The sequence below is a fragment of the Poecilia reticulata genome, linkage group LG15 (genome assembly GCF_000633615.1).
Source record: "Poecilia reticulata strain Guanapo linkage group LG15, Guppy_female_1.0+MT, whole genome shotgun sequence".
Taxonomy (NCBI): Eukaryota; Metazoa; Chordata; class Actinopteri; order Cyprinodontiformes; family Poeciliidae; genus Poecilia; species Poecilia reticulata.
Window position 1 is genome coordinate 1,018,784 of NC_024345.1, and position 18,737 is coordinate 1,037,520.

At 38.9% G+C, this 18,737-nt stretch overlaps 1 protein-coding gene across 2 annotated transcripts in view; it reads left to right on the forward strand.

Annotated features, from left to right (window-relative positions):
- Positions 1–15,667: 15,667 nt before the first annotated feature.
- Positions 15,668–18,737, forward strand: part of tlx1 (T cell leukemia homeobox 1) — a 4,520-nt gene continuing 1,450 nt past the window's right edge. The window contains exons 1-2 of one of the 2 annotated variants that reach the window (XM_008428929.1): positions 15,668–16,387; positions 17,727–17,964. In XM_008428929.1, the coding sequence (XP_008427151.1) occupies positions 15,922–16,387; positions 17,727–17,964 (704 nt within the window). In that variant the 5' untranslated portion in view covers positions 15,668–15,921. The remainder of the gene's footprint in view (positions 16,388–17,726; positions 17,965–18,737) is intronic. The other variant, XM_008428930.1, reaches the window with a different exon arrangement.

Sequence of the window (18,737 nt, forward strand, 5' to 3'; positions counted from 1 at the left end):
CACACACACACACACACACACACACACACACACACACACACACACACAAACAGGAAGTGAGCAGTGTGTGCTCTGGAGTTCCATAAGGTTGAAAAGAAGTTCTTTATTTTGTCTGTTTGTAATGTTTTAAACTGAATGAAATAGAAACGAGATGCATATTTCTGACATGACAGTCCTTTTGACCGGAGCTTAAATCTTGTTATGTCCGCATCAAGGTGTTCAAAGTCAGTCCTTAAAGGCCATGTCCTACATGTTATGGGTCTCTTCATGATTGAACACTGAATCAAATGACCCATCACCAGGCGCCAGCAGATCTTGAAGAAATGCTGAGGAGGTTAATTAGCTGTGTTAGCGCAGGGCTACATCTAAAACCAGGAGATCAGTCAAAAGCCCTTTCAGCTACAGACTGATAAAACCTAAATGCGCCACAGAGCGCCAAAGGAGATGATTCCTGCATGTAGCCCAACTCTGAATGTCTTTATGTCTAAGTTTACTCTGGACTTATTTATAGATTCATTTATTGACGGGACTGGACAGCATGAACAGAAAGTATACAATTTAGTGATCTGTCTGTTGACTACAGATAGATCGCCACCTTTTAACATGGGAACAACATAGGCAGACTTCCATATGCAGAGAATCTTTTATTTTCAGAATGAATCAAGTTAACGATGTAACATAGAGGTTCTGTCTGCAGCTGATCTAAAAAAGGCTGAAGTTTATCAAATTCAGCAGATTTACAAGGATCTAACTACTGTAGAATTCAACAGACTTCAGTTACATCAAAAGGGAAAAAACTAAATCCTTGAACATAATCATTCAAGTATCCTTGAGAGAAACACTTGAATGTTTGAATGAGAAAGAGTCCCAATTTACGTTTTAATTTAAACTAAACAAAAAGTGCAAAATAAACTGATTTAGTCTAAACTTAGACTAAACTAAACTAGTTTTGCAGTTTTTAGGATGTATCCTTTCGTGGGCTTGTTGCAACAAGGTATCCCATCATGCACTGTAAAATTTTTATAGGCTAGGTTAGTCTATAGAAATGAATGAAAAATTAATGGAAGTCAATGCGAAGTTCCTGTAAAGATAGAAAGACATACTAGGTGTGTGTGTTTGTGTGCGTGCGTGCGTGCGTGCGTGCGTGCGTGTGTGCGTGTGTGTGTGTGTGTGTGTGGGTGTGTGTGAAAAATACAGCAAGCCCCCAGCGTGTTGACTTGATGTGAGTGAGACGCGTTTTGCGGCGCTGTCTCTGTGAGACTGTCACAAAGACAAGCTGATGAGCTCAGTGAATTTAATTTTGCAGCATGGGGACTCATATGGCCCCGGCAGTCGCCACGGTAATTTGCCTGATCAGGTTAGAAGATTGCTGCTGTTGGTGATCAATCATCTGGGTTGTCACAGTGACTGGTGGGGCTGGTCGCCATGAGGCCACTTGTAATTGGTGCTAGATTGATGTGGCCGTGTTTGCAGAGCATGTCAAACAAAAGTTTGGTCAATTAAAGCTTGTTAAAATTACAGCATCCCGGGGCGTTGCGTGGCGCAGTGGTTAGAGCAGCAGCCCCCGTAGGCAGAGGCTCCACACCTCGACACGGCCAACACCTCCTTGGTTCTTTTCCCACATGTCATCCACTTCTCTCTGTCACTTTCCTGTCAAATTACTGTCAAATAAAGGCCACTAATGCTGAAAAAAAATTGTCTATCCTGCACCTACTGACACACTTGCCCATATGTGTGAATGTGTGCAAAGAGGGGTGGAGCCAGGGACAGACTTGCTGGATATGGGGCTTGAAACTCACTGATAACTGCATGCAATTCTTGTATTTGTATTCACATTTTTCCTGTAACCCATGATGCTTAGCAAGAGTTATGTTTGTGACTTCTGGACCAGTATTTTTACATGTAAACAGTCTCCTGCAGAGCAAATACAATTTTTTTTAAATTGATAGCATCAACTTTTACTAAAGATAGATTAACATCATCATGGCTGGACCTTAAAACCACACATCACCTGGTCTGGGTTCAAAACTGGGTGCTTCTGAGCAGCTGCAAAATAATGAAGGTGAAAATATAATTTAACCCAATGCTGTTCTGGCTTTTCCCATGGTTCATTATAGCTGTACCACTCAAAAATGCAGTGGGTGGCTCAGGTTTTTACAATCAATAGTGGCCACACAGGCACACCCGCTAGAAGAAAACAAACGCACCCAGTACAACACTTTCATTCTATTGGTTGAGAGGTTGCCAGGCGACTGTGCCAAAAGGGGTTTCCAACAGCAAGCAGAAACTAAGTGTGAGCACGAGGAGAAGTTTTGAGAAGAAAGACATGAAGTCCTGCTTTCAAAATGAAAATGTAAGCAAAAGTATTAAAAGTTTTGATAACAAAAGACATCAAATCCAGTTTTCAGACTGAAAATGTGTGTACTTGGAATATGGCAGGAAAATTCCCCCATACAGCGGGTCATAGCTGATCTAAACTGCTTCTTCAGCAATGGCCAACTTCTTCTGCCGACCAGAGCATCAACCACACTGGCACTGAGCGCCCTCCGCTGGCAAAACTCATTATACATTTTTAAATATAATAGATTTTAAAAGTAGTTTCTCACTTTAAGTTACCTTGGATATAAAAATAAAATGTGAGGAGGGGGCTACTATTTTCATTCATTTCTCTTTCATAGTGCGGCGCCATAATGACATCCTTTGTCAGCAGTGTTTTTGTGATGAAAAACAGCAAGCCCCTTTTTTTCTAACTTTAGAACAACCATTCATTTTTAGTGTGGGTCAAGTGTCAGAAGTCATCATACCTCCAGTTGCTGCAGCTTCCTGAAGCTGGTCGGAAGTTCTTGTCTCTGCGCCTCTCTGGCTTGTCATACACAAAGATATTTATGAGCTGGAAAGTCCAGAGTTCCAATTCTTTCCTGGCCATTGCTGCAACATACATAAAAAGTGGACTAAGATGTACTGCGTCTTATTAATCTGCTGCATAGGGCAGCAGATAAATGAGCTTATCAATCTACATGAGAAATTATGGAGTTATATTTCGTAAAAAAGTATTTGAACGTTGAGTCTCCTATAAGAGTTTTGGAATTGTAGATTTTTTTTTCAGTATTTCACAAATACCAAACAACAGCTACACCTCTCCAAATTCTTAGGTATAGGTACACAAATAGTAGTAGTCACACAAAATCTTATACTTACAATTTTGCCCCCAAATAATTCAAAACAAATGGTCCAAAACAAATCGTTGTTGGGAAAAAATAACTTGTGAACATTTCTTTATCACTCATAAACAAAAAATTGTTATGTCTTCAAAGATTCCTCAGCACAGGTACTCAGATTCTGTTCTACAAGTCACACATATAGAAGTCCTGATCTAATATTCTTCCTCCATTCAGTCCATTCTGTCACTACATGCATACTGGATATGAGGGATTGCTGTAAAGTCAACAGAACAACATAAAGTGATTGTCACAACTACAATGCTGCAAGTCAATGACTCAATGCAGGGTTTCTTTAGTGTTTATGTTTCAACTATTTTGAATAGTTGAACATGCTCTACTGTTTGATCATTGGGATTAATTGGAATGTATGTATTATTGAATTGAAATGATTTTTTTTTTTTTTTTTGTAAAGTGCTCTGAGAGGACATTTGCTGTGAATTGGTGAAGATCTGACATAAACTGAATTATGTGTCTGGTTTGTTGCACCTGAAACAAATAGCTAAATTACCTCTTTGCATGTAATCGCCTTCTCCAGAGACCTCATAATGACTGAATTATTCATTTCAGCTGTGATGAAACAACAGAACAGTTGCAAAACACCAGCCGTCTGTTTCCAGAAGAAATAAGATACTGTTCTGAGAAAAAGCTAGGCTTTTTTTTAATACATAAAGGAAAATAGTTCACATCTGATTTAAATTAATTAATGCTCAAATATATCTAACTGACCTATTTATTAAGTAATGCATAAATGATTTCATTATTTTAAAAAAAAAGCTCTAATGCACACTCATCTTGACACTCGATTGAAGGTCCACCTTCCATCAGGACAATAAACAAAAACATTCAGCTAGAGCTACAATTAATCGGTCAGGGCAAGCCTATGCATGTGTTAGAATGGCCCAGTCAAAGTCTAGACCTTAAACCACAGCTGTCACACTCCACGCGCCCTTGCTTAAACTCAGCTAAGAATCTGTGGTAGGACATGAAAATTGGTCGTCTCTCCTTAAATCAGTTTGGGGTTACCAGGCATTTCCTGGCATCTTTACATCCAACATTTGTTCCGGACTGCTCTGTGTGCACTGTAATTGCTTCACTATGGGTAATAAAAAACTTGTTCTCATTCTGGAAAATGAAAAGAGCAGTGCATGTTTCCACTCTGGTCTTTTATCTGTTAAAAGTTAAAGTCCCTGTGGACACAGCAGGGATAAGCTCAGGAACTCTATCTGGCTGCTGGATGGTGGTGTTGTGTCTAACGTGTGTGTTTGCTGGTTTGTTGTCCCTCTCAGGTCCGCGCTAGTCTCTGATCAGCACTGACCTGAGATCTGTCCAGTCCATTAAGTCAATTAGAGAGCGACCTTTGACCTCTGGAAGAGGAGAGCATGATTCATAGGGAAAAACACTTTCAGTATTCAGCCTCAAGACAAACATCTACTAAAAGTCCCACCTTCTGATCTGTGTGCAGATGCCTCTGCTTGTCTGACCAGTTCACCTGCTTGCAGAGTAAATGTCACTCCATATATGGGGGTCTGTTATATTAGAAACAGGCTTTTGTCCCTATAAGGCCTATTGGACCAGAAAAGGTTACAAATAGCTTTATAAACAAGTTTACACACACACACACACACACACATAGTTGTTAAGGCCTTATATCTGTCAGTTTTCTGTTCATGGGCAACAGAAAACTGTTTTCACACCGGATTCAGACCATATTTGTTTTATGAATCCAAACAGCAGAAAGCAGAAGCTGAAGTGGGTTGTGTGTCTCTCGTGGCGCTCTAAGAACGTGGATTGAGATCCAGTTTAACTAGAACCCATAGCAAGCACAACTGTCTAAACACGAGACAGTGGAAAACAGTCGCTGCTCCACTTGAGTTTGTCAGAGTGAGTGCAATTTAATGAAGTGGTGGGGAGATTCTTGGCCACACTCAGACATGTCTGCTCAAAAGGAGAAGAGGTAGGAATGAGAGCCCTTTGGCAGATGGTGCAGGTAAAAAAAAAAAAAAAAGATATTGAAAAGAAAATGTGACACAAATTTTGCAAAAGAAAAAAAGAAAAGAGGAAGAGAAACGGGAAGAGCAGAGAAGTAGGAGGGGGGCGGCCGTGGATCGGGTGCTGTTGTTCCTTCCTCCTCCCTGCTTGAGACCGCGGAGCCTCAGCAGCCTAATGTGGATCTGAGCAAGTCATTACAGCAGCAAGTCCTCACCCCTGGGGCCACGCAGGCACCAGCCAGTCTGATTCTGAAGTGCATCTATGTGTGTATGTGTGTGTCTGTTCTTTGTGGATTTGATTTATGTTCATTATTAATTCTGTTAATAATCTGATTTGAACTAATTTATGTATTTATGGCCTTTAATAAACTACAATTCTGACCTGATGTACGCGACGGCAAATGAAGTGAAGAACTGCTTCTCTATAAAACTCTCCTTGTGCACATGTTTCTGCACTTTAAATGCCAGAAATTAAAAAAGAAAGCAACCCATTTATACATTTTAAATAATGGTAAGGTTGGTTTCTCTTTAGGAAATCTTGTTCTGTTTAACCAGAGCCACAAAACTCACACCTTTGCTGTTTTTTTTTTTTTTTTTTTTTGCATGAACAAGTTGCTCAGCTTACCGAATCTTTGCTCTCTTTAATCCATCCTAAATTGAGTAAAACTGCAGTATCCTCAATAACAAAGGATATGTTATAGATGTGTGCTATTAAAGAGCTCTTTTCCTTAGAGCTAGGAAGAAAAAACACACCAGAAGCATCAAAACACATTCAAAAATCTCCAAAAGAGAGATGCTGTCTGATAAAGACTCCATCTATTTTACACATCAGCGTTAGTATCAGACGCACTACACGGAAAACTTAGCAGGACGATCCCATCAGTGTCTCCCAACTGAACATACAAGATGAATGGACCAAATATGGAAGCCAGAAGAGTCACCATTCCTCTCACTTTGCTCTGGACAGCAGGCAGCAGGAAGCAGGCACTCGACCCCGAGCGCCTTAACGCAGGGCAGAGACCGCCGCAGCGCTCTGGTTGGGACGGCTGGGGCCCTCAGACTGCTGACAGGAGCTACTGCTGCAACAGACACACTCCACCTGTTGGATGTTGGTAGATGAACTCCATCGTAAACTAGAATTGCTACTTCCTTACAATTTATTAGAGTAAATTTGGCTGCTGTTGCTGTTGGACCTGAACATGCAGTCTCAGGTTCTGTTCCAAAGGAGTCAGTCATTATCTCGGACTGCGGCTTCTTTCAGAGGAAGGTAACATGATAGATCATGTTTGGTCTGAAATAAGCTGTTTCACACCGGATTCAGAAATGGACCGCAGTATCACAGCTCTGTTGTGTCTATGACCACAGGCTCTAACAGCTCATGTCTGTATCATGTTGTTACCCTGCTGATGGATTCACTCCTGATAAAGCAGTGCCACCGAAACTGTCAACTGATGACAATTTGCTGATTGCTACTGTTTGTGAAAGCCCTCTGCGAGCAGACTTTTTTCACTTTCCTCACCTGTGAGTGACGGGATCTAAGAACGTCACTTAGATTCATCATTCACCACTACACTCACAAAAATATTTAACCCTATGATTTATGTGATTTTATTACATGACAAATTTCCATTTACCTTTTTTTTAAGATATTAATTCAAAGCTATCAAATAAACCTTATGTGATTCATATTCATCAGTGTAATGAAGCCTATTTATTTTAATTGCATAATCAATGCAATTAAATGTATGTATTTGGTATTATTAAAGTATAGTGATATTAAAATAATAATAAGTGTGTTTATTTCAAATTCAATTCAAACATTGTTTGAATTGCATAATAATCAAGTTACCTGTGTAAATGAAATTGCCTATATTTCTTTGAATTGCATGTCATTCATGCGATAAACCAAATTACTAATTTATGCAATTCCTTTGTGATGGTAAATGGGCTAAATTCATGTGGCACTTTTCCAATAATTTTTGCTTTGCACTACAGTCATCCATTCATACACAGATTTATATGTCAATATTCAGATCACTAGGTAATTTGGGGTTAAGTACCTTTCCACATTGACATGTGGTACAAGGAAGTTGGAATCAAACCTACAACCTTCCGATCACAAGATGACTACGCTATCCACAGCCGCATAACCATCCCACGGACCTGAGTGCTAGGTAAAGTACATCTTCTTCGTCTTTTACCGTCTTAAGACGGGAGGCAGCCAGCTTAAAGGGACTTTACCGCCACCTACTGGTGAAGGACATTGTGTCCGAGTCCCCATTTCACTTCTCATAACTTGAATGAAAACCAAAATCACATAAAATTTAAATACCAGAATCTTGTATGTTTTACAGCTTTAATTATTTAAACTTTGTTAGTATATATTAACTAATTACAATTAATACATTCTAGATTTGACTAGCTTATATAGATAATAATTCATTTAAAGGCATATGTGCATACATTGTGAGTTTTTAAATAAAACCAGACAGATATAAATGCCTAAAACTTAACTCTGCCATGAATCATTTCTGAGTGTGTCATCACTGAGGCAGGTTGTTGAGTTGGTCAGATTTCACTTCAGACAGTGAGAAACAAACATGTTTCTGTCTTTTCTATTCTGTGTGTGCAGATATCTGGTTTCAACCGTATCTACATTTTGGAGAGGCCCAGTCAGAGTCCTGATTTGACTCTGATAATCTATAGGAAGAGCTAAAATACAATGAAAATTGGTTTTGAAATGGATCAAACATTCATCCATTTATATCAGCGACTACATTACTGGTGCAACAGGTTCAGGAGGGAAACCCATATATCTTTGATACCCTGTGCGACTCATCTTGTGGGCTCCCAAAGCATTCCTTGGGTTAGGGGGGATATATAGTACCTTCAGTGTAATCCTGGTATGAAAAGGAAAATGCAGACTAATTCCAAACTTTTGGAATATCCTTCCTAAACTCCACACCTTACCTTTCTTTTGGCTATTTTAAAAGCCTTTTAAAAGCCATGTATGCCAAGAGGAGAATCAGAAAAATCAAAACAAAAAGAGTGAGCAATTATCCAGAATCAGACAAGAAAGCTTCCAAAATTGACACATACAGTTAAAAATGCTAGCTGTATGTGTCTGTGTCTTTAACTTTGACCCAAAAATAAATTCAAACTTATACTCTCTAGCCATGTTCTTTAGAGCCCTTGGTATGTTTTATAATCCTTCCTTCTTAGAACTAGAGAGGCAAAAGTTTTATCCTGAATATTAATGTTTCGATCACAGTATGTCCGATTATGAAGGGTTGAGAGTAGAGGCTTGACTGTTTCAGCCAGTGAAGCTCCATCATAGTAGTAGTGATTCATACAATAATGAGAACCTAAGTTAACATTGTCGTTGTTATTATTACCATTGTCCCTTTCGTAACATCTACTTTCTGCTTTCAGTCCGTCTGACTGAACGATGCCAACATGGCTCTTCCTCTGTGGAAATTCACACAGCGTGTCAAGTCAGAGAACAGAAGATGAAAAATTTTCTCCATAATACTGAAACCTTCAAGCTTCCGTTCTGAGCGCCGAGGCCAAGAATCAAGCATTCTTAGTTTCCTCCCACAGAGCCAGTAATTCCTCCCATCGACCACTCGTCTATTCTCCTCAAGACGTCAACAAGCTGAGCTCCAATTGACAAAAAAAGGGCCTTTTATGGAAAAGCTGTATAAACTACTGAGTCAGTGTGTGTGTTTTAGAGGCCATGTATGGGTAAAGACGTTTCACTGGTTTTACTACAGGCTTACCTGTGTGTGTGGTACACTACACCATTTGGTGGTCCCTGTTAGTCATGCAGAATTCACAGTCAAGACTAATTTATGATGAAATAAATGTTTCATTTCTCTCCTGTTTTACAGAACCTGTTTATGTTCATTTTACTTATTACTTGTATTAACTTATATTCGACAACAAACAGTATGCCAATAAATACTGTAAAAAACAGAAGTTTGTAAGCGTGTTTTTTTCAAACACACACAGGAAAACTTTCTTTCAAACATTTGAAAACTACTATTTGTTTTAGATTTAACAAATTATATTTAATGTGTTCATTATATGAATTGGTGCTACTGTAGGCTTAAGGTTGGATGTATCAAACATGCTAAATAATACACAGTTGTAATTATGTTTTAGATTAATACTAATAAATAATGTATTTTTAGACAGTGTTTGATAAATGAGTGTCATTTCTGTTTCTAAACATCTCCACTGAAAATTTTATATATAAATTTAGTAAGTCGATATATATTTGGTCAGTAATGATGCTAACTGATATGTAGCCGATCTTCTCCAAATCTGCAGAACACATGTAGGCATGACCTCATGGTCTCTGTAGAGCTTTTTTTTTTTTTTTTGCTCTGTAATTCCACAGCCAGGGATCAAAAATTCAACAATCACTTGGACTGTAACACCTTAGAACAAATCCAGGTCTCTAGGGCTGATGTCCTGCAACTTTTTGATATGTCTATGCTTCAACACGCCTCAATAAAATTACTTCCTGAGGTATGCAGTCAAGTTTTCCAGAATCCTGCTAATAACCTGATTATTTAACTTAGGTGTGTTGAATAAAAGGCAAATCTAAATCCTGCAGGACACCGACCCTCAAATCATGAATTTGAGGGTCTCTGCCCTAGAGTATGCTTTTCCACAGAGGCAGAGAATGCAATCCCTCCACAGTCAGAAGAGACTCTCCATTTGTCTTTCTTACAAACAAATGTAAGAAAGACATTTGTTACCACCACAGTCTACCATACCACTAATGTTGTCACTGTCCTCCTTGGGTGATTGAAGAGATCTTTACAGCCAGGCAATACGTCAATAGTACTTCTGCTTGAATAAATTTCACTTACAGCTCAGTCTGGGCTTTGTCCATGTCACTTGGATTCCTTCTGGTAAAATTTCTAGGAAGCAATCTTTACTCAAACCTCTATACAAAGCAAACGGCATTGAACAAGGGCCTGGGTTATACCAGGCGAGGGAGGTGCCAAATTCAGCTATGATAAACTATCAGTGGTAATCACGGGGACTTTGTAAAAATTACATTGTCTGAACTGAGCTCAAACACTCTCGTGCTGGTCATCACAAAATGAACATAATTCTTATTTTCCCATTGTTTTCAGCACGTTGTGAAAAATCTGGTAATGTAATTAATTGTTGAAAAGGGAAACTGTCACATAATGTCTGTTTGGTACGATTAAATGTGAGCGTCATAATAATCATCAAAACATCTACAGTTTCTTTTCAACCAAATTTAGTCCATTCAATGCCAGTTTCCTTAGATCTGTGTTGAGTTTCTTTTCACTTCACTCTTTGTGTTGGTAAATTTCTCATCTTTCACTCACTCTTTCACTCTGCCTCCTTATTCACTCACTGGCTTCCATCAATCACCTGAAAATGGGACTTCTGGAAGTCCTTGACTTTCACTTGATAAGTGCTCTGATAGGGAGCCGTCAGTCACACAGTGGGAAGGAAAACAGTAGCCCTCGGCCTCTGTGAGGAAAGCCCAACCCCAGTTCTGATGCTTTTCAAATGAAATGGCGACCAAACATATCAAGTATCCAATGTTAGTATTGGAGCAGAAAAGAAAAGAATATATATACATATATATATATATATATATATATACTTATGTACAGATAATTCAGTTTATATTTTTAATTATGTCAGTTCTGGTCCTCCATATACTGGACTTGATAAAGTGCTGTAAGAGTGCAGGTTATTTAGAAATACTATTTTAAGATTAAAAATACTTTCAAAAAACAACATTTTTGTGTTGAGGAAATGTTTTTATTGGTCTAATCTTCAATTAAATGTTTTTTTTTTCCACTGGCAGAAAGTCAGCCTAAATGAGTCTGTATGGAATTCATTTAATGTCACTCACTGAGTGAATTGAGTTACTGAAACAAATGAACCTTTCAATAAAATTTTCCTTCACTGAACGGATCCATACTTCCAGTTGGAAGAAGCATGTTGCTCTCTGCTAGGGGTATGAATAATTTTGGACTTAACTTCACCTAAAGGCATGAAAGGCGTGTCTTGAATTTCGATGTGTACTCTTCCTATGGAATAGGATGACTTAAAATAATTTCTGTTATTGTTCCTGTTCTCTGAACAGTCAGGTTTTTTTAAACCCATGATCATCTTCTGTATGTGCTTTGATATGTCTAGAGTGACATTTAGAGAGATGAAGAGCTCGTATATGCAGTTCTGGGAAGACTTCCTCGCCGCTGTTTTGGTTGAACCCAAATGGAAAATTAAATGTCCGAAGAGAGCAGGAAGAGTTGTGTGGAGTCTTTACAAAAATGCTTTTGCTATTTTTGTTAGAAATGATCTGACTGGATGAAAAAAACCCATCAGAATCCAAATGCTACCTTTGGCATTGGCCAACAAATTACCTGGATGTTGAGCTCTTCATATCAGCACCCCAGTCTCACCGTTCTTTTGACCCAGTGTGACACTGTGACCTGAATATTAACTATGCAGAGATGCTGGTTTAGTTTAGCACCTTTACTAAAAACTAATTTGGTGAAAGACTGTGACGGAAGTACATCATTTCTGTATTTACAGATTTTTGGACAGCTATTGAGAAGGAAATTTCCATCTGCTTACGCAGAAAATCTGATCCCACAGCGGCACATGCACTGTAAAAGTCTCTGGCAATGTAGTTTTCTTGTACTTATTTGTAACTAACTGGATTCGTAAATAAACTAAACCTAAAATAAGTCCTTCAAAGATAACATTTATTTGTAATTGTGATGGGATATCAGACAAAACAGAACTCATAACTGGTAAAATAGGCGAATTACCTCAATATACCAGAGCGATGCATGAGTTTTAATAGTTGTGATGTCAGCATCTGACAAACAGAGCAGCAGACCGCAGCTAACTACCATTCCAGCCAAGTTCCCTGACAGTGTGATAACCACTCGGTGTAAAATGAAGTAAACGAATAAGGACATGATCAGATTGAATCAGTGTTTACCAAATGCCAATATTGTTTAACCTCAGTTAACCCGACTGATTCCACTTTGTCATGATTTAACATGAAAGAAGTCAAACTGGAATGGTACGTGTAAGAGCCTGAAGTCATGTGGAGTATACTGTGGAGGTTGTGGAAGAACTTTGGCCCAATTTTCTTCCAGATGCTGCTCCAGTTCATCGAGACTTCCAGACATTCATTCCCTCACAGCTTCCCGCCTCAGCATTTCAAATCAAGTTGACGTCTTGGACTATGACTGTATCACATTGTTTTAATTTTCTGACACTTTGTCATAGATGGAAAAACAAGCCCAAATCATCAACCCTCCACCGATGTGCTCGAAAGTCGATGAGGCATTTCTGTTGAAAGGATGTGTTTTGTGTTCTCCAGAATTGAAGCTCTGCATCTTTTCCAAACATTCTTACTTTGGTCTCATCTGTCTGTCTAGAGCAGTGTTTTCCAATCCTGGTCCTCAAGGCACATTACCCCGAATGTTCTAGATGCATCCCTGCTGTAACACACCTGACAGAGATGATTGCAGGTCAGCAAGTCCTATTGCCCTATTGTTTCTGAAGAAAATACTTTCTCCTTCAATCCTTACAAGCAGTCAAACTGGTTCAGCATTTTTCTAACTTGCTGTATTGAATTTTAACATTCAGCCACTAACACCCTTAAGAGATGGAGACCTAAAGTTTTTTTTTTTGGGGGGGGGGGGTTACGCTGCATTTGTTTGAGATGAGGTTGCTGGGACCACAGCTAGGAAGGTTGTCAACTGTGTAAAATCTTTTGCTCTTGTGAATAATCTTTCTTTCTGTAAAATTGTGAATGCTAAACTTTAAGCCTGTGGAACCACAAAGGGTGTACTTAGTTTTGGACAGAGGCTATGTTGTTTTCACTTCATTTCTCTACATAATGACATTGGGGTCTTTTTTACACCTGAGGACAGATTTTAAACAAATGTTGAAATTGGTTAAGAACAGAGTATATTTATGATGGCTACATAAGACCTTGGAATTGAGAGATAGTACATCTCATTTGTTTTAGTTGTTTTATATAACTGTAACTTTGAATGTAAAAGACAACAAATTTATGTCAGAACTCTGGCTGAGATGTGAATAATTTTGTAATTTCAGCGTGGCGTCACTCAATTTAGGTGATCCCAAGAGGCTACGTAAACCTTAAAACAATATTTAGCGCATACGATTTTAATTTATGCATCTTTATGAGCTGGTGGAGTGTTTTGACCATTTAATATGTGCTACACACCGGAAGTGCAGCCAGACGTTCTGGTGTAACTATAGTAGCCATATACATTATGTCTATGATCGTAGCGCGTGAATAAATTCTGCTCGTAAAGCAGGATTTGGGACTCACATCAGCAGATTCGCGTGTAGTCGCATTTACTGACTTGTGTGTCTGTGTTAAGGAAAAATAATATTTTAAAAAATGTGTCTACTGATTGAATTAGTTTTGCTCCAAATATACTGGACTGAGTGAAATTTGATATTAAAATATTAGAGCAGAGCTTTTATATTTTGTGACTTGTATGGAATCTGTGAAGGGGTGCCTGTGAGTGACGAAGAAATATTCGCAAGTACTTTTATTCGGACAGAGGTATGCAGATTTGGTTTGTACTATTTTGGTTTGGGTCATTTGGGCAAAACTATAAGTGTAAGATGTTTTTTAAGTGTGACTCAAATAATACAACTTTTGTTTACTTAAAAATTGGAAGAGGTGTAACAGCTTTGTTGTATTTGTTAAAGACTACATACAAATCCCCTTGGATTTTTCTCTCTGACTTGAACTTCACAGTTACGAAGTACAACGTTTGTAACAAAACAAAAAACAAACAAAAAAAAAAACAAAACATGTCATTCTGAGCTGAATTTGACCGACAAACTTTGTAGCTCAACAGGATTTAAAACGTCCCGGTAAAATAGAATTACCGTCATGTTTTGAATTCAGCGAATAAAACCGGTTGGTCGTTGAAATGAACGTTATCGATTATGCAGAAGATAAATGGTAAACACCAGCTGATTGTCTCCAAATACCGCCTTATACTGCATGATTGCATTTCATATCACTCCTGTCCCGGATGATCATTTATTGGCCTACGTCTGAACCGAGGGCTCCAGGTCCGTGCACCTATTGGCTACCAGCGGCATTAAAATTTGATGTGACTCAGTAGGCCAATGAGAAGATTTCAGACTGTATAAAATATTAATATGTAAGTACCCACAGCGTTAAGTAATGAAGTCCCAGCGGCGTTCGTTGGCAAGAGAAAATCAATGAGGCTTTCGGTTTAATTTTCATTTAATTGTTTGGCTTTTCAGTGGGCTGCTGCGCGTTATTTATGATCAACTGTTCACAGTATTAATATCTCCTTCGATATAACGGAGTTGCAAAAACAACCGCAGATCAGCATTCCTTGACCCGTTTGAAATCTCACCATTTTATTATTATTATTATTATTTCTTGCTGCCGTTTATCCTGAACAGATCCCAGGGAGGTTTGGGTTCGGAGAAAATAGAAGGAACAGAGAAAAAAAACATGAAAACAAAGAAAATCCACGAGGAGAGGTTCGGTGTTTGCAGCCGTGTCATCCCTCTAAACATGAATTAATAATAGCGTCACATCCCCAGCAATAAGGCGCATTAAGAGCCGCTCATTTTTCATCTATAGGCTTTCTGGATCATTTCAGCTAAATTGGCCGTTTTATTATAAAGTATAAAAAAATTTTTATATGAACCAAAGTCAAACTTGCTTAAAATGCACTGCTTTATTATTTCTTTAATGGCAGGCTCCTGTTTTTGTTTTTAACTTAACCATTGCGTTGTAATTATTAATTACACATTTTGACGCTGCAATTAATGTGCATCAGCATGCAAATGTCGTTATTTTATATATTGGAGCATGTCTCTTTAGAAAATGACAAAAACAAAATCGCAGCTTTATCTTGTATAAATAAGTTTTTCTTAGAAAAAAATCACTCTGAGATTAATTCGGCATATTTTTTCCGTTCAGTTTTGTAAAGTCTTATAATCAATACATTTATATCTTGATTATTTATTTATTTATTTATTTATTTATTTATTTATTTATTTATTTATTTATTTATTTATGTGTTTGTGTGATGGGGGGCATTTGTTTTTGGAAATAATGGGATCTGCATATTTGAGCTGATGCTGCTCAAATATAGCTAAATCTGAATGTGTTCTTAAAATACTCTAACCATAAAAATCTAATCCGTACATGTTCATTTGTCTGAGGGTCGGAATTTCAGAAAGTGCTTAGAAAGAGAAAAAAATGTTAGAAAATGAACTTTACAGACTGTCCACCGGACGAAAAAGGAAAAGAACATCTTGAAAAGATAATAACATGTCAGATTCTCGACAGATGAGAGGAAAACAGTATTAAAAAATAAAATGGGCCTTGTGTGTGAGGGGGTGACTTGGGGAGTGTATCGACTTAAGGCTGAGAAGCTCTCTCTGAGTTTGCAGGCCGTGCAGGACGTCGTGCTGCTGTCTCCTTGGCAACTTGATTGATGGCCCCGCACAGCAGAGGGTTGGGGGAGGGAGGGAAAGGGTACAGGGGAGCCCACAGAAAGACGCGCGCGGCGTTCCTCGCAGCCAGATAACGAGAAGCAGATCCAGTGAGAAGCAGCGCGTGGGCCACGGGAGCCGACGGGAGCGCATCGAGCGCCATGGATCACATCGGGATCCTGGGGGCGCATCTGCAGCAGCACGCGCACGTGGAGCCCATCAGCTTCGGCATCGACCAGATCCTGAGCAACGTGGAGCAGAGCTGCATGCTGGGCTCGAGGATGCCCGAGCCGGACTACGGTCACCCAGCGTACAACGGCAGTGCCGGGGGAGTGGGAGGCTTCGCGTGCGGCGGCGGCGGCGGCAGCGGATACAACAGCACCGCCGGATCTTGTGGAATGGCGTCTCTCGGGGGAGCTTATCACATGAACATGAGCGTGAACATGAACGGGACTAACATGAACTCTGCCGGGGTCATCCGCGTCCCCGCGCACCGGCCTCCTCTCAGCGGCGGCGGCGGCGGCTCCGCGATGCCGCCTCACGCTAGCGGCGGCGTCGGCAACCTGAGCGCGCTCACCTTCCCGTGGATGGAGAGCAACCGGCGCTACACCAAAGACAGGTTCACAGGTATTTATTATTATTATTATTATTATTATTAATAATAATAATAATAATAATAATAATAATAATAATAATAATAAGTAGACTTAACGACAATTTAAAGCCTGGCCGTTGCCATTACAGGCCCTCATGCAAAGCAACTAAATTTTGTTTTGTTTTGTCGTTTAGCAAAATAAGAATTTGTGGAATAATAACTTTTTCTTCATGTTAAAGCAATCTCGCACATTTTTAGAATATCTTATACTACGAAATATTTACAGATGTAAATATGTGTAATTGTTGGTCACATAGGATGCGGTCGCTGCTTCCTCTTGGAGCTGTCTCTTTGGTCCCACTGCTCTTTCTGCGATCCTGTTGCTGCCTTTGTTCTGCTCTCTCTGTGCTCCAGTGGAGCTCCCGGATCTACAGCGCTGAGGCTGTCTTGGTTTTTAATGTCTTGTAAATTGATCAAAGTAAGAAAAAGACATCAATCAGTAGGAGAAAAGAAAATCACGGCAACCACAACAACACACGAATAAAATAGACTTTAACCGATAGAAGAGGTGTTGTCGTTTTCAAACATTTAGGGTGAACTTTAATCGATATTTTTCATTAGAAATAATATTTTCTATTTGAAAGTCTTTTAAGTTATATATATATAGTTTATTTAAATTAGTTATAAAATTGTTAGGATTACAAAATAGTTATAAAATAGTTATAAAATTGTTACGTAAAATAATAAAAATGATGATTTAAAAAAACATATTAAGTTGGCAAATACAGTGTTTCCTTGACAACCAACTGCGATGCGCCTTTAGTTTATCAGCTGGTTAGTTTGACTTTAGCTCAGTCTTTAAGCTTCTGTTCATCACACAAACATTTTAAGCTGATTTCCAATCCAGCACATACATACCGCTTAGTTAAAATACTTCATTGTTCAGGCACATTCGCATTTTTTCCCTCTCACTAAACCCAAAATCAAACTGTAGCCTACAGTTTTTTTTATTAGTAAACTGTGAATACCTCTCACGTTTTTGAAAGTTCTGAGAAAATGTCTTAAACCATAAAATCATAGAATATTTTCTGTCATTTTATAGTTAATATAGGCAGCAATAATTTTTTTAAAGTATTAAACACCTTTAAAAAAATATATGTTTTTTTTTTATTTGTAATTATGTGATTAGACCATACTTTTACAAAGTTGATTACTTTTTTTTTTTTTTAATGGCTAAAATTTGATGTTCTTGTAACAGCTACACCAGCTCCTGTGTTTAGCTACCGCTTCTCTACGCTCACTGTCTTCTTCCTGTCTTTCTCCCTGCGTGTCCCGCTCTCCTGTCCCCTCCTGACCACCGTCCCCGTCAAGTCTCTCTCTCACCCCTCACTGTCACACGCCGTGTAGGTCACCCGTACCAGAATCGCACTCCGCCGAAGAAGAAGAAGCCGCGGACGTCGTTCAGCCGGCTGCAGATCTGCGAGCTCGAGAAGCGCTTCCACCGGCAGAAGTACCTGGCGTCTGCCGAGCGCGCCGCGCTGGCCAAGGCCCTGAAGATGACCGACGCACAGGTCAAAACCTGGTTCCAGAACAGACGCACCAAGTGGAGGTGACTGCTCTCTTCGCTCTCTCTTCTCTTAGATTTGTCTCAAAACACATTTTTTTCCGGAGCAGAGGTGTTTTACGCGGTATTGGTAAAAAGGCTTTCCAACCACGTGCGACAGTCTGGAGAGATTTAGATTTTTCAAGAACCGTGCCAGCAATTCTGGACCCACGTAAAACCAAACTGGACAATCAGTTTTCGTGGGTTATCACAGATTAACACCCACTTTTATCGTCTAGGCCCAATCTTTCAGTTTTGCCGGTCCACCTTTAAGAAGCCGTTCTCATCTCTCTTTTTCCTTGTCAAAATCATATCTGACATTTTGTTTTGCTGTATGCGGTCCGTTTACGTCTTTTTGTTCATGCATTATTCGTAAGCGGATCCCTGCTTTTTCAATTATTTTCTATATTGGTATAGAATTTTATTAGATCTTATTTTATTATTGATGCTATAAAATACCTGCTGTAATAAGCAGTGGTCATAGAACTAATAAATAACAGTCGTCTGTCAGCAGGAGGAGGCCGCTTAGACATATTTTCTAAGAGTTCGCCTAACTGACCGAAACGTGGATCAGAAACAATACATGAAAGTAGAATTAAATACAAATGTTTCAGGGAAAACAAATACATTAAAATAAAAGGTAATGTCTGTATTTATCTTTAGCATTACATATTTATGTTTATCATTAAGCCTATAGTCTATTATTTTTACATCATTGGTGCCCAATTTAATTTTACATTAAATGTGGTGCAAAGGAAGTAAATATATATATATATATA